Source organism: Zootoca vivipara, chromosome 1 (assembly GCF_963506605.1).
Source record: "Zootoca vivipara chromosome 1, rZooViv1.1, whole genome shotgun sequence".
In the NCBI taxonomy this organism is placed as follows: domain Eukaryota; kingdom Metazoa; phylum Chordata; class Lepidosauria; order Squamata; family Lacertidae; genus Zootoca; species Zootoca vivipara.
The window spans coordinates 21,180,226-21,197,093 of NC_083276.1; the positions used below are offsets into that span (position 1 = coordinate 21,180,226).

Below are 16,868 nucleotides of genomic sequence, written 5' to 3' on the forward strand. Positions count from 1 at the left end.
AAAATCTTTATTGAAGGTGTGGGAAAGACACAAACGCTTGATGGAACCCAAGACACCAAAATGGCTGTCACCAATTGAGATAATAACAGTGAAAAGATTAAATAATGATGGAAAATGGGCAAAGTATAAAGATTTAATAGAAGAAGAAGGGGTAATTAAATTTAAAAAGTATGAGGATATTAAACAACATCTGACAGGGTGGCTCCAATATTATCAATTATATAGTAGATTCCAAGAAGACATGAAGAAAAAGGGTTTATGTTTAAAATATCTTTATTGGAAAAGAATTTATTACAGAGTGAACAGAAAATTATTTCAAAAATGTATAATACCATATTAGAGTGGGAGGTTAAGGATGAAACTATTAAGGAGACAATGACGAAATGGGCAATGGAACTGGGAAAAACAATAGAAATGGATAAATCGGAAAGACTCTGGAGTGTAAAATGGAAATTTATGGTGTCAGAGGCAATTAGAGAAAATTTAATAAAAATGTTCTATAAGTGGTATCTGACACCAGTAAAAATCTATAAAATGTATAAAGTTAAAGACCATCATTGCTGGAGGTGTCAGAAGGAAATAGGTACATTCTTACATGTATGGTGGTATTGTGCTAAGACAAAGCCTTTTTGGAGTGGGATACTGGAAGAGTTAAAGAAAATATTCAAATATAATATTAAAAAAAACTCCAGAGTCTTTCCTATTAGGAATGGTTGATGAGGAAGTGGATAAAAAGGATGAAAAGATATTTCTGTATTGAGTGGCGGCAGCAAGAATTTTAATTGCTAAATTATGGAAAAGCCAGGAAGTCCCTACTATTAGAGATTGGCAAGAGAAAGTAATTAGTTATATTGATCTGGCCAAACTGACAAATTCGATAAGGGGTGGTTCAAATAAAAAGTTTAATAATAATTGGGGGGAAATTGGATTATATTTGAAAGAACTTGGGTTTAAAACGAATATCTTGTAGAATTCCCAAGAGGAAAGTAAATGGAAGCAGTAGGAAAGTAAACAATTTTGAAGCCAGGGAGGAAGAGAAGGGGAAGTTGATCTGTAAAAGACGATGCGAATATTGAAATGAAGATGTAGAAGTTAGGCTGACAAAATATGGTAGAAGATAGGGTAAGGTTTGTTTGAGTGTGTATGGTTGTTTATTTGTGTATTAATTTTGTTGGTATTTTAGTTGGATGTTTTGTTTTATATTTATTTTAAATTCAATAAAGGTTATTTTAAAATAAAATAAAATAAAATGCTAGTTGTTTTTTTTTAATCAATGCTTGGATATTATAGGATGTACTGTACTTCTAAACTTGGGAAACGCATTTCCTTTGTTCCACTGCAGTATTACTGCACAGCAGCTGTTCAGTGTTTTCTTCTTTTCTTGGCAAGAAATAAGGTGCTGGTACTCATATGTTGATAAAAGTGCTGAAGATGCCAGCACAAAATGGCTGCCACAAAAAGCAGAAAAAGTGGTGGCAGCGCTCCATACCAGTGAGTGCTGTCACAAAAGAAACACTGCAGCTTTTACATGCTAATAACATGCTCCCACTCTGGTGTTGAAATAAGAAAGGATAACACACAAATATTTATGCAAATGTTCTAGATAATTGTACAGTATGTAGAAAAGGACCCCCATTCTGGTAATTTGGGGTGATGCATTAAGTTCTGCCTAGCCAAACTTTTTGAAAGCTAAATTTGAGCCTGTAAACAGCTGAAAAGAAAAACAAACTGAAGTCTAGAAAGGGATACTAAATAACTCAGACAGAAAGGAAATAGATTGTCTAATAAATCAAAGCCTATTTTATACAAGCCATACTGGACTATGGTGAGAAGTGTCCAGATTGTTGAATTTAGCTGTGTTTCTTCTATGAAAAGCAGCCAGAATGTCAGCTCTCTCTTTGATTTACCTTATATTGCAATTCAGAGTCTCTTGTTAGGACAACATAATTCAGATGAATTAAGCTGTCATGAAGCAAATTCCAGGTTTGCTGCTCTGCAATTTGAAGGAGAGGGTTAGGCCTGTTCCTGCCCATTGAGCCCCCCACCCCCCGCTCAATATATGAGGTGACTTCTTAACACACAAGTATCAAACAAAAATTCCGTACATAAGGTTTCTGATAGCTGTGCAGCTGGAGACTGGCATTTATGGACTAGTTTTACACTGGTCTCTATTATTTTTTCTCTGTGTCTATCATTTACATCAAAGGCAGCAAGAGTTAATAAACATATCTATATTGGGTAGGAGAGCTGAAAATAATGACAATAGATTTCACATCTGGCAACCAATGTACCACTTTGGTTTCAGATACTACATGGGTAAAGGTAAAGGACACCTGACAGTTAAGTCCAGTCACGAATGACTCTGGGGTTGCGGCGCTCATCTCGCTTTACTGGCCAAGGGAGCCGACGTTTGTCCGCAGAGAGTTTTTCCGGGTCATGTGGCCAGCATGACTAAGCTGCTTCTGGCGAAAACAGAGCAGCGCACAGAAACGTCGTTTATCTTCCCGCCGGAGCAGTACCTATTTATCTACTTGCACTTTGGTGTGCTTTCGAACTGCTAGGTTGGCAGGAGCTGGGATCTAGCAATGGGATTTCACCCCCTCGCAGGGATTTGAACTGCCGACCTTCCGATCAGCAAGCCCTAGACTCAGTGGTTTAGACCACAGCACCACCCACGTTCCTACATAGTCCTCTAGCAGCTACGGTGCCTCATTTACCAGATGTAATGTATTTAGCAATAATTCGGGAAGTGTATACTGTACTCAATTCTGACCAAACTAAGCCTTCTGGTAAATAGCTGCTAGCGGGCCGTGAAAATTTGTGTCCCAGACTTTTTTTGACGCATCTGCCCATGTAATGTCAGAAACCAAAGGGGCATATTGGTTGCCAGATGTGAATTATTTTTCCAGCTCTCCTACCCTACTAATAGAATCCAGGCTTGGACCAGAGGTTGGTGATCTTAAAGTACTTCTACCAATGTCACACCAACGAGGGAGAGAGGCTTCTCTGTTACAGCACCCTAATTGTGGCACATCCTCCCCAATGAAGTACAACTGGCGCCACTGAACCCGTTAGCCTTTCAGTGCCAAGTCTAAGCTTCCCCCCCCCTTTCCCTGGGCATCTTAGTTGTTTAGTCTGCCTTATTTATTCATACAAGTATTTCTATACCACCATCTCACATAAATTGCCAAGGCAGTGTACAGCAATATCTGCAACACCAATAAAATATCAAATGTCCTTAAAACAATATAAAATAATTGTTTAAATGGCCAGCTAATCTTAGGAAATTTGAACTGAACAGACCTGTCAGCATAAAAACACCTTCAAAAGACACCTGAAAGTCAAAAAGCAAGGATGCCTACCAAATCTCTGCTGGGAGAGTGTTCCATACATAGCATACAACTGGCAACCCTAAATACCTGACTTCTGGTTGAGGCCAGTTGGGTATCTGTAATATGGGGGACTACTAATGGAGCTCCCCTGGATGATTTCAGTGATCAGGCTAGGATATCCTTAAGGTATCCTGGGCCCAAATTGTTCAGGGCTTTGTATATCAACATAGGAGCTTTTGACTCTTGATGGCTAGCATACGGGTAGCCATTAAGAGATGTTTTAGCAAAGGTTTCACCTGCTGTAGGCCACCTGTAGAATCCCATTAACCATAGGTATTACTCCTAAAAGACCAGTGACTTCATTACTCAGAAAAAGTGTTGAGGGATTTTCTTCTGGGAAGCATTCCGAGTGCAAACTGCTATTTGTGGCAGCAACAGTCTGTCTTGAGCAGATTGTGAATAATGTCAGGATTCTGCATATGTGTATGTCTGTGTGTTGCCTTTAAAGGAAGCCTCTCAGCTTGTAGCAGGTATTGTACTGTGCCTTAAGTTCATTGTTGGACCGAGGGCAGTGGTTGAAAGGGGCTTGTTGTTAACATCCTTTCATGAAAGGGGTTGCTTGTTTCCCTTCAGTGGAATTCAAGCTGTTGCTCTTCCAGTCTGACCTCTTCCCACTGTGCTACTCTGCTGGGAAATGCTGCCCCTCCAAAGGTGCAAAGACTGTGCAAAACAGGGATATATATATAATCTCCTCCAAGATGGGCACTGATGTAACCACCACCAGCAGAACCGAAAAGGAATTACCATATGTTTGATAGCAACTGAAACAATTCCAGGCTGTTCCACATAGATATCACCTACTGGGTTTCTGATGGTGTTGAGTGTGTGGCCTTTAATGTGTGTGGTTTTTTAATTGATGTTAACATAGATGCCAACCGCAGTGCATAGCTGGTAGTTCAAAGCTGCCAAGAAAATGCTTCACATGTTGGCTGTTGCTATGCAGTAGTGACGCAACGTTTTGTTGCGATGGCGGTTTAGAAAGAAACTGTTTCCCACTTTAGTTAAGTATTGTCACCCACAGAGACTTTCATGGTATAGATCAGTGTTTCTCAACCTTTTTTGGGCCACGGCACACTTGTTCCATGAAAAAAATCACGAGGCACACCACCATTAAAAAAGTTAAAAAATTTAACTCTGTGCTGCCCTATATTGACTATAGGAAGGAGGAAATTAATCTCCCTCCCGCCGCCCCATGGGAGGGGAGAAGCCTTCAGACCCCCAATTCTCCTCTCCCGCGGCCCAAAGTGGTACAGTCCAGGCAAGGCTCTGCCTGCCCCCGGATTACAAGGGCGCGCGCACTTCCAGGGGAGCTGCGGGGCGGCTCAAAGGCGAAAGGTTACCTTGGCTGCTGCTTGCGAGTAATTCCGGACCGCGAAGCCCAGCGTCCGCCGCGCAGCCATGGCGAAGGACAGGCGAAGGAGGCAGGGGAGGCGGAGCAACCTCGATGCGGCTTAAGGGGAGCCGGCGGCGGATCTGGAGCGCGCCTCCCTAGGGGGCCTCCCTAGACTCTAAAACCACCCTCCAGTCGTTTGCACTGAGGTTTGGGAAAGAGGAGGAGAAATATTGCTTTCCGGCGGGTCAGTGATGGTTATTGGCGGCCGCCAGGCACATGGCAATGTAAATCGCCCTTCTCGTCGCCGCACATCGCGGCACACCAGCCAGTGTCTCGCGGCACACTAGTGTGCCGCGGAACAGCGGTTGAGAAACGCTGGTATAGATCAGTGTTTCTCAACCTTTTTTGGGCCACGGCACACTTTTCTATGAAAAAAAATCCCGCGGCACACCAACTCTGTGCCGCCCTATATTAAGTTTAGTTTGGAGGGGAGACGTACCGGTAAAGCATGCCGCTGAAGAACTGCTGCGCGGTAGCCAGGCGGACCCACCAGGCGCAGAGCCTGCGGAGCGAGCGGGGACAGACCCCAGGCGGGCAGACACGGGCGCGCAGCTGCCGCCGCCTCCCTCCCAGCCGCCCCAGGCAGCCACCGGCGCTCTGGCCCGGCGAAGGGAAGCCCTGCGCAGCCTTCCCCGCCTGCCTCCTCCTCCCCAGGAGGGCGATTTGCATTGTCACGTGCCTGGCGGCCGCCAATTAGCAGCACTGACCCGCCGGAAAGGAAGCCGGCCGGGTAACGACGCGGGCGCTCGCCTCGCGTCGTGACCCGGCCGGCTTCCTTTCCGGCGGGTCAGCGACGTGACAGTGCAAATCGCCCTTCTCGTCGCGGCACACCAGCCAGTGTTTCGCGGCACAGTAGTGTGCCGCAGAACACCGGTTGAGAAACGCTGGTATAGATAACTATGCCTGGAATATCTTCATTCTCACTAGAGGGACAGCCCCTGTTTCTGAGGTTAGGGGGCAGGGATTGGCCTGGTTAGTGCTCCTGGCCCCAGTGAAAGAAGCATGTTCCTTACAGCAGGGCTGCAGAAATTTGTGAATCTAGCTGTGGCATAGATGTGCTCTAGCATTTGTTTGCTGCTCTTTACAGAAAGTCCAACCACACCAGTCCCTTTCAGGCACTTACGAAATTGTTCTTTGGGTCATAGCTTCTCTTTCATCCTTCCACAAGAAGCGGTTTAACAGCGGTGTGCTGGAATACCTCTAGAACCATAGTGTTTGGTGTGACTTTTGTTGCCACGTTGATTTTACTTCTCAGAATGCTAACACAACAGGGTGCGTTCCACAGCGTGTTAACACTAGCTTCAATATGTCTTGCCAGCAGTAAGAAAGGCAGGTAACTGCATTGCCACCATAACATACAAACATTATGCGCCACTGATTCTTTGTGTGTTTTTTTAAAAAAATCTTGCTTATACTGTCAAAGGGTCTCAAGAACTGTGCCATGTTGGAGAATTGGATGTATTTGTTGTGTTTTCCACAAGAGAGAGATGTAAGCACACAATGTTTCCATTAACAGGACCTACCCACTACTCAGCAAAATAAAACAACAAACCTTATTTTTGCATTTGCAACGGTATAACAAAGGATGTCCTCTTAATCTTCTAGTTCTGATTTTGCAGGTAAACTGTTCTGCCACTGAAACAAGAATCGACCTGTACATTGTGGGTGCTTCTCACAGCTGTTTATTGTGGACTCAGTACTTGTGCATGCAATGCATGCAAGTCTTTTGCAGTGTCCACACAAAGACACACAAATAAATGGGGTTTGTGCAGGGGTGAATATGGGGTAGCATTTTTTCGAGGGCAACTTGTGTGGATGCTGTGAAAAGACATGAATGCATAAACAGCAGCAAGTCCACAATAAACTGTGCAGAGCTGCCCTGAATAAGTCAGGAATTTTTCACCCTCCTCTCCTTAAAGAAATTTCCCTCTGATTTCGTTCTGCTGTTGAAGTAGAAGCTGCCTTTCAATGGTGCAAGCCTAGATGTGTACACTCAGAATAGGTAAAGGTAAAGGGACCCCTGACCCTGGACCCCGGTCCAGTCGTGACCGACTCTGGGGTTGCGCGCTCATCTCGCATTATTGGCCGAGGGAGCCGGCGTATAGCTTCCAGGTCATGTGGCCAGCATGACAAAGCCGCTTCTGGCAAACCAGAGCAGCACATGGAAACGCCGTTTACCTTCCCGCTGTAGCGGTTCCTATTTATCTACTTGCATTTTGACATGCTTTCGAACTGCTAGGTTGGCAGGAGCTGGGACCAAGCAACGGGAGCTCACCCCGTCACAGGGATTCGAACCACCGACCTTCTGATCAGCAAGCCCTAGTACACTCAGAATACTAGGTCTAAAGATATTGGGGCATACAATTTGTCTCCTCTTTTCCTAATTGAGGACCATAGTGAAGTTTGTGTGGCCACAAGTTTACATGGGCGAAAGACCTTTACATTTCATAAATTAACCTACAGACTTCACTGCCAGTGGAGATGGGTGACTTCCTCTCAGCTCACGTCAGATTCGATTGGAAAATTTAAAAAATGACGGCTTCTCTTCCTAAACCAATCCGGAAGTCATTCCTTCCTCCCATTCACACACCGACACCCTCCGTGTTTCCCTTTTAAATTGAGACTCACACAGCTGGCACTTTGGTCTCAGAAAAAGGGGAAACAAACTTCTCCCTGCCTCTGCCTTTCAGTGTGCTGGTTGCATGCCAGGAAGAACAACCCCAGTGACCCTTGGGAGATGTAGTTTCCCCAACAGATATTGCAATCCAAGTAGCCCTTTGAGGAGCAAGCTTACATTTGCCAAACATCTGCTTATAAGCTTCATGAGACATCTGGCTGGCCAACTGTTGGAGATAAATGCTGTGACCAGATGGATTTTTGCCTGATGTATCTGTGTGCTTATGTTATTAGAGTCCTTACATTGCCCTTAGGTCCCACCCCACCCACCCATCCACAACTATTTTATTTATTACATTTATATTCCCCCATTATCTTCTAAGGATCTCAAGGTGGTGTACATGGTTCTCCTCCTCCCCATTTCATCCTCTCAAACAACCTGTGAGGAAGGTTAGGCTAAGAGATGGTTACTGGCCCAAGGTCACTCAGTGAGCTTCATGGCTGAATGAGGAATCAAACCCTGCTCTGTCAGGTCCTAGTCCAACACTCTAACCATTACACCACACCGACTCTCTATTCTTGGTAGATGTTTGTTCTTCTTAATCTGTTCTTTGTCGTAGACTCCCTTGTAACTTGATTTTTTTTTTCTTACAGCAGTAAATATTTTGTTGGCGTTCCATGTTATCTTGGGCATGTAGAATCTTTCGAATTTATGCCTTCCAAAGGAATTGTGTGTTGAAACAGTTCTAAACAGGCTGGTTTTATTCTTGCTATAAAATCAAAGAGGGGAATTGAGTTTTCCTCCACACAGCAAAGCTCTGCCCACCTCTGCATCAGGCTGACTACCCGTCTACCAATGCTGAATCGAGCCAGTGCTGTTAATGGGGAAGTTGTTTCATTGCAGCACAGAAATAATGGCCTGTTCTTATGCAATGGTCTGTTCTTATACTGGCCACTCCGTGCTGCCCAGTCCTAACCTGCCAATGAACATTTGTTACTGTTTTTATTCTTCTGTTGGTTATCACCCATGGAAACCATTTGCTTTGCTGAGAAACCACAGCAGCTACCCAACGCTGGTATGCAGCTAAGATTTCTCGATATAGCCTTCATGGAGAGGAGGGGGTTGGACCAGTAGTTGTTTACTCGAGCCTTGGATTAGTATGACATAACTGGGTCTCAAATCTATTTTGTTCGTGGGAGATGAGATGAAACAGTGAAATCTGCTATTAAATGCTTCTTGCTCTATATACTGACTCTCTTGTTTCCCCAAAGGGCCTAGGCAGAGGAGGTGAGATACTTTCACTGGCCAGAGCTGCAGACAAGCGTATTTCTGCTTTTAGGTTAGCTGTCACCATCTCAAAACTTATTAAATCCCCTTAGGAGTCATTTGGGGGTGGGGGGGAATTCCATCATGTACTGAGTAATTAAGACAAAGTTCTGCCCTCACATACCGGGAAACTATGAAATCTCTGTAATTATTTCAGTTTGGAAGGAGATGCACTTTGTTCATGCTTTATGTTACCTGTTCTAAACCTTAGACTTGGCTTTAAATGTGTGCAGGTTGTGGATCACAGCCTTATCAATTCACTGAAATGCATACCTGCCTAGTTTCCATTGGAGGCTGTGAGGCCAGATGTCCTTAAACAAAGTTACTCAAGTTTCATAGGGATGTTTTCGGGCTTGTTCGTTTACTGATTCTCTCTTGATGTTGAACGTAATTGACTAGTGTCATGGTAGGCTTTCACTTTGATTCAAAACAGCATTTGAGAAGGTAGAGCCTGTTCACTGGAAGAGGGTGGTGTCTGCTCAGTTCCCCATTTGCAGTATCAGCTGCCTTTTTAAGCTCACCAAAGGTCAACAGTGTACAGGTACCAGTTCTGGGGAATTCAGAATGCCTCCTGCTTAATCCCCCTTTTCTCTCTCCTGTGCCTCTGATCTCATTTACCCTCTTCCTTGAGCCACAGGTTGGTAACCTGTAGCCATTGGGCCTCATGCAGCTCTAACCTTATTTTATGCAGTTCCCAGTGCCTGAAGCTGCCATTATCTTCCATCCCATTAGTGTTCCTTCCTACCTACTCATTCACTTCCCTTTCTTGCCACTCATTTGTGTGCGTATCTCTGTGTGTGTGTGTGTGTGTCTGTGTCTGTAGCACACTAAAGTCAGAAATGATGCGCTTTCAAAAACAGGTGCGTTGTACACACACACACACACACACACACACACACACACACAAAATCCTCTAAATACTTATACAATAACAACACCATTAAATGTAGTAGGTTTGTTTCTGTGTAAGACTAGGAATTCCAATCCGAAGTAGCCGTGATTATCTTGAACCCAGAACACTTTCATTTACCCACCTTCAACAAGATTGGCCCCTATGGGAATGTGGACCTTGACCGGGACAAAAGTTTCTGTTACCCCCATGTGCCCTTACGTCTTCCACTACGTTCCGGTCAAATTTCATTTCAGCTTCAAGGTTCACTTTTGAATCTTTTGTGATTCCCCTGAGCATTGTGCAAAAGATGGTGGCATGCTTTGAAACAGCACCATGTCTGGGAGTTAATGGGACCGGTATGTAAGTAAGTATACATGTACTGTATTGCCTCCCTCCCCCCCCCCCATTCTTTTTGTGAAGTAGGCTGTGTCCTCCAAGGAAAACGTTCCCTGACCCGCATTGCACATGTGCTTGAGATCTTTGGAGAATGGGACACTCTTGGCAACGACACAGAGTGAATGCTGAAAATAGGTGATGATATCGTACATACATAACAAATCTTCTGTAGGGTTTTTTCCCCCATTTGAGTTTCCATGGAAGACAAGCTGAGGGAACAAAGCTGGAACCAGACTTTTCTTTGAATTTACATGGCTGGCGCCAATAGATATTTGTTACCTTTAGACATGTGGATGGGGACTCAGTCAAGGCCAGAAATCAGGTGCAAGTCCTTAACTGAAGCTGAACTTTCTTCTGCCCAGGAACTTAAGTATTGCAGTCCTGTCACTTTCAAATGCTGGTGCCTGTTTCATCATGGCAAGGAGAAGGAAGCTTTGAAGCCGGGAAAACTTAATTTTGTTTGGAAGGTGTTATTTTTAGATTCAAGGCGGCCTCAAAACATCAATTTGTCTGTCATCCTCCCTTTCTTACAAGTTGTTTGCCTGCTACAATGCATTGCAATAAAATAATGGCTTAACGGCAGGGATGGCGAACCTGTGATACCACTACAGATGTTGTCCTATTAGCACCCAGCCAGCATGGACAATGGGCCAATTGTATATGCTTATGCAAGTTAGACTAGCATATACAACTAGATTCATGCACTTGAATCTGAATTGAAACTTAGTTCACAAGTTAAGAACAAGAATTGGTAGCGCTACTTTATGCTTCTGCAAACTTCAATAAATCATGTACGGCCCCTAATTTAATTTATTCTTGCTTCACAAGGAATGGATATGGATGTTAAGAAGCAGGGCAGCCTTAGAGTCAAGAGGTGAATCGGAAGGCAGGGAAACAGTCACTCATTCCCCACCTCCAAGCAGGAGAGAAGTGCTGCCACACCATCTTTCCCTAGCTACGCCGCTTAAAATTAGGTCTACAGCCTGGTCCAGGTGGGACTGCTCCCCCTAGAAGAAGAAGCTGCCTACTTCGGGTGGTACTCCTAGATCCAGGTCTGTCACTTAAGGCCTTGGTGGCCCAGAATGCCTTTTACCAACTTCGGCTGGTTTGCCTTTCCTGAACAGGGGTAGCCCAGCCACTGACCCATGTTCTAGTAACCTCAGTTTCTACCACTGTAATGATATGGCATTGGCTGTCTCACTAGCTGCTTCTGGGTCAGATGCAAAGTGGCAATGCTTATCTTTAAAGCCATAAACAGTCTGGGACCTAAACAAATGAAAGGAGCACCTGTCCCAGTATTATTCTGCCCATGCACAAGGAGGTGACTCTGTTCTCTGTGCCTCCATGGCAATAGATAGCCTACTTTGTGTTTTTAGTTGCTCTTCCTGTTTTGATGTATTGAATGAGTTTGTATATTATGGAGTGCTTTGTGATTGCATGTATTTTTATTATGTATCTGTACCCCGCTTCAGGATGAAGGGTAGGCAAAAAGTAGCCGTAAGTTAATAAGATAAATAAATAGAACTGCACTTTCCCTTTTCTGGAAGGGAGTGTCAGTCTGAAGGGTGTGACTCACAGATGTGCCAGTCCCATATCTGAAAATAAACTTATGCAATGTGGAAATAGTGATAAATTTCAAATACCTTGTAGCTGGTTGTATGGGCCATAATTTTCTCTATCCACATTTCAGATATCATAATGACGCTCGAGGATGGCCTCCCATATTTCAAAGGGAAAGCCAAAAATAGATCTCCTCTGAATAACTAAAAGAAGCAAAACTTCCAGAGGAGTAACAGCATTAGTCTATTGCAGCAAAAACAATGGCCATGTTTGTATATCATATTTAACCCGAGGGTAGGGAACATTTCTGGCCAGCTTTGGCAGGTGTGGTGGTCAACACAAGCTTCAAATCACTTTACATCATTGCGATGTCAGGTGATCAATAGATGGGTTGTCCTGCTCACCTGTCAGCTTGCCACAGAGCTTCCCAATTGCCCGATAGGCAGCTGCCACCCAGTGCCGGGTTTACATATGGGTTGAGTGGACTGCAGCCCAGAGACTCAGATTCTAGAGGGGCCTTGGCCCCTTGCCTGTTTTTTATTTTATTTTAAAAGGGCAGATCTTACTCTCTAGGCCCAGTTGCTAAGTAACATTAAACACATGATGTATGAGTCTGTTTAGTAAAGTTCATGGAGGCTTTAAAGCTACTCGGGTTCAAATGATAAAGTCAGCTATTAAGCAATGCAAGTGTTCAGATCACTGGACAAAGGTCCATTGGAATATTAGCATTGCGACGGACCTTTTGGCATTTTGAAGCAAGCATTCAAAAACCCAGCCTGGTTCTGCTCAAATAATTTATTCTACCCCATCAAAGTCAATGGAGAAACCTATCCAGTCTACTGTTTTGTGTGCTTTTCTCTAACCAAACTACCTCAACTATAGCTCTATCTTCTACTGGATTTGATGATTGGCATCACGCTTACCTTGTTCAAACCCATGGAATTCTAAAAATCATATAGTCTCTATATCAACAAACTTAACAAGAAAGCTTGTGATGAAACTGAAAAAGGAGGTACTAGATGACAGGGTGAAAAGCTTCTGCAAAAAAATGGAAGAATTTGAATTCATTTTCATGCTTCACCTTTGGACACATTTGCTAGAACGATCTCAAAGGGTTAGCAAGTCACTCCAAAGTTTGCAAAATGAGCACATGTGCAGATATTTGCAGCTCACTATTGCAGTCTGTATCAGACATTCAGGCTAATTTTGATGAAATTGAACAGCAAGCAAAATTTACTCTACCAGATGTAGAGTACCAGGGGCGGGGGAACAATGATGAGACAGCACCTGGAGCCTTAGACCAGTGATGGCCAAACTTGGCCCTCCAGCTGTTTTGGGACTACAGTTCCCATCATCCCTGACCACTGGTCCTGTTAGCTAGGGATGATGGGAATTGTGGTCCAAAAACAGCTGGAGGGCCAAGTTTGGCCATCACTGCCTTAGACAAACTTTCTCTAAGAGACAAGTTTAGGGTAAATTCATTTATCCGTGTCATGGATGGCCTTGAAGTCAACCCTAGACAGAACAGTAACAGTGTATAGGAGTGCAGCTGGCAATTTTTCATTTTTGGTGAACCTGCAAACAGTCAAGGAACAGATTCACAATGGTGTTGAGATGTTGATGCAAGAGTATCCAAAGGATGTTGAGGATAGTCTAGTCCATGATCTCTTGCACTTCCACCTGTACGCTAAACAAGCTCACCACCAAGATATATACGGTACCAAATAATATTCCTGGAGAAAATTCTGACAGCTTTTCCCAATGTGGAAACAATTTTCAGATTGTTCCTCTGTTTCATGGTCACAAACTGTACTGGCAAAAGATCATTTTCTAGACTAAAAAGGATAAAGTATGATTTACAGTCAACAATGTCCTGAAATCGGTTGTCTGATCTAAGCATGCTCTGCATAGAAAATGATGAACTGTGACTTACTGATTTTAATGATATAATTGATATGTTTGCATCCAAAATAACTTGAAAGAAACTGTTCTGACTTTGTATGTAGTATAGCAAAGCTATGATTCCCCTATGAATGTTCTGTGTGAATGTTTTCATTACTTCCATACTTTTGTAAACTTATTAAAGATTATAAATTTATTTTTTAAAATAGCCTTTTTATCAGTGCTAAAATTTCAGCAATGTTTTAGTTTCATTGCATAGATAAAGAAGAGAACAAGATTTTGTTTCTCATGATCATATGCTATTAAGTTTGAGCCTCCCAAGGTATCCTAGCCTAGGACGTCCAGTTGCTTTAATCTGGGCCTAGTGCCACCTCTACATTAAACCATAGTCAGTGGTTAGCAGTGGTTAAATGTTAGTGAGAAGCATATTGGTGCTCACTGCCCAAACATCCCCACTTTGCTCCTCTGCATTTTTTGCTGTGCTGGGAGCAACAAGCAGCAAGCTTTTGGCTTGTTGTGTCATCCAAACTTGTGCTCGTGGTTTGGTTCCTCAAATCAAACCACAAATGGTAAGCCAAGAACAAATGTTGTGCATTTGCATTGCCCATAGTTAAACGTTATACTCTGACATGATGTGCAGGGCAGGCCACTTTGTCCTGCAGTATCTTAAAGACTAACAAATCTATTGTGTCATGTATGAAGTGAGCTCCTCCAGATTTCAGGCACAAGGGGAAAGGGAAAAGAATGTTGTAAATATTGGGTTCAAAACTATTACGTAGAAAGCCAGTACTGGCACAAATTGAACAATGCGGACAGACTGCTTCAATCCACTCTCTCTGTTCCCTCCCCACTTGTATTTCAGATGAAAGGATCTGTTCTCCACCATTTATGGAGTTGACAAGTGCTTGTGGAGGTGACACATTGCAGCAAATAGAGAAGAATGGAATTGCATTCCCATTCAGTACGTCAACAGACTTTGCATTTCACCTACCGTAACAATAGGCAACTAGAGTATTATCCCCTGAAATATATTCTGATAATCAGCACATCTCAGAAAAGAAGATTGAAAACAGTTCATGGCTGTGGCCCTCGGAACGTTGCCCAGAATTGAATGTGGCCCCTAGGCTGAAAAATGTCCCCCCACCCCAGGCTAATGTCTGTGTCTTTGATTTACTGTGTGTTCAGGAAAGCTCTCACCAAGCATCACAGTGTGGTGCAACAGATTTCTCCATTGTTTGATTCTTTCTGGATTGTATGGAATAATTTTCCAGGGTCATTGAGAAAGACTCGGGTCCCTGATTATATTGGTGGCATTGTGAGAACAGTATTCCAAAACTGTGGTGGCCACCATAGAGAAAGCCGCTTCTCCCATGGCCACTCATCTTACGAACTATGTGGGTGGATACAGTAGGAGGGCCCACAAAGCTGATCTTAACGTGTGGTCAGGTTGGGGTGGCCTGCAGGCGGACCAACAAAAAAAAATTGGGCCCAATCCACTTAGTGCTTTAAAGGTTAAAACCATCCCTTTGCATTAGGCCCCAAAATGTACTAGCACAGCCAGTTACCAATGCTGACCCTCTTGCCCCCAGCAGGGCTCTGGTAGTCACAGTGAAGAGTGTTTTGGTTATGTTCTACCCTATTTAATCAAAGTTAGCATTTCTCCTTTTTTGTTTGTGTAGTCTGTAAGACAAGAGTGGCCCATGGAACCAACTCACATGAGGTGAGTATCTATCTCCATCTTTTGCCTGATGAAAAATTAAAAAGTGCCTTTGTTGGGAGTCCTGGTAGAAAAGGAGGAGAGAAACTGCCCCCATTGGTAGTTTTGTTTATATACGGTATCTGAAGGAGAAGTAGGGAAGGTTCTTCTCTTTAAAAAATAAAATAAAAATCGGAAGTCTTTGCTAATTGTCTCATAACTCATACTGGGCATCGCAGTTAACTGTTTTCTCATTCCGCAAGCCAAATTAATAAACACTTGATACCAAGTTAATGAAATACTATTATTAAAGTGTTTTCCTCCAAATTAACATTAAAGGTAAAGGTAAAGGGGCCCCTGACCATCAGGTCCAGTCGTGTCCGACTCTGGGGTTGCGGCGCTCATCTCCCTCTATAGGCCGAGGGAGCCAGCATTTGTCCGCAGACAGCTTCTGGGTCATGTGGCCAGCATGACAAAGCTGCTTCTGGCGAACCAGAGCAGCGCACAGAAACGCCGTTTACCTTCCTGCCGGAGCGGTCCCTATTTTTCCCTATTTTTCCCTATTTTTCTACTTGCACTTTGATGTGCTTTCGAACTGCTAGGTGGGCAGGAGCTGGGACCAAGCAACGGGAGCTCACCCCATTGCAGGGATTCAAACCGCCAACCTTCTGATCAGCAAGCCCTAGACTCTGTGGTTTAACCCACAGCGCCACCTGAAATTAACATTAGAGAGTTCCTAATTCTTGGGAGAAAAGCAATGACAAACCTAGACAGCATCTTAAAAAGCAGAGACATCACTTTGCCGACAAAGGTCCGTATAGTTAAAGCTATGGTTTTCCCAGTAGTGATGTATGGAAGTGAGAGCTGGACCATAAAGAAGGCTGATCGTCGAAGAATTGATGCTTTTGAATTATGGTGCTGGAGGAGACTCTTGAGAGTCCCATGGACTGCTAGAAGATCAAACCTATCCATTCTTAAGGAAATCAGCCCTGAGTGCTCCCTGGAAGGACAGATCGTGAAGCTGAGGCTCCAATACTTTGGCCACCTCATGAGAAGAGAAGAATCCTTGGAAAAGACCCTGATGTTGGGAAAGATGGAGGGCACTAGGAGAAGGGGACGACAGAGGACGAGATGGTTGGACAGTGTTCTCGAAGCTACGAACATGAGTTTGACCAAACTGCGGGAGGCAGTGCAAGACAGGAGTGCCTGGCGTGCTATGGTCCATGGGGTCACGAAGAGTCGGACACGACTAAACGACTAAACAACAACAACAATTCTATTTAGTACAGAGATATTTTTAAAAATTCCAGCCCCTGAATGCCAGCCAATTATTTAGAAGGTCCTTAGCTACCTGGAAGGTATTCAGCTTCTGCATTGACAGGCATCTGTAAAAAGAGAGCTTCATACCTATGCAGCAACTGATAGGAATGCCTCTTTAGGTCCCCATGTTATCCACATGCAGCACACACTGATAAAAGGATGCTCTTTGTTGCTCTTGGGTTACCTGACGGAAAAGTATGGAATAAAGCTTAAGAAGACATTAATTAATTTCTGAACCTAAATCTTCAGCAAAGCAGTGGCACCAACTTCAGAGATGCAGTGGGCTGGCTGTTGGTTTGCTTTTAAAGAGTTTTCATGTTAAATTATACTTTGTACTTTTAAAGTACAGATCCTCCAGACCCCTTGCAACTCTA

General features: G+C 43.7%; 1 protein-coding gene across 3 annotated transcripts in view; it reads left to right on the forward strand.

Moving 5' to 3' along the window:
* The window catches only part of ITPK1 (inositol-tetrakisphosphate 1-kinase), a 132,554-nt gene that overhangs the window by 101,198 nt on the left and 14,488 nt on the right, over window positions 1-16,868 (forward strand). For all 3 annotated transcript variants that reach the window (XR_009557237.1, XM_060272245.1, XM_035107068.2), the window contains exons 6-7: window positions 14,341-14,439; window positions 15,158-15,198. Coding sequence is in view for 2 of the 3 variants with exons in the window: in XM_060272245.1 (XP_060128228.1) it covers window positions 14,341-14,439; window positions 15,158-15,198 (140 nt within the window). In the remaining variant the exon portion in view is untranslated. The remainder of the gene's footprint in view (window positions 1-14,340; window positions 14,440-15,157; window positions 15,199-16,868) is intronic.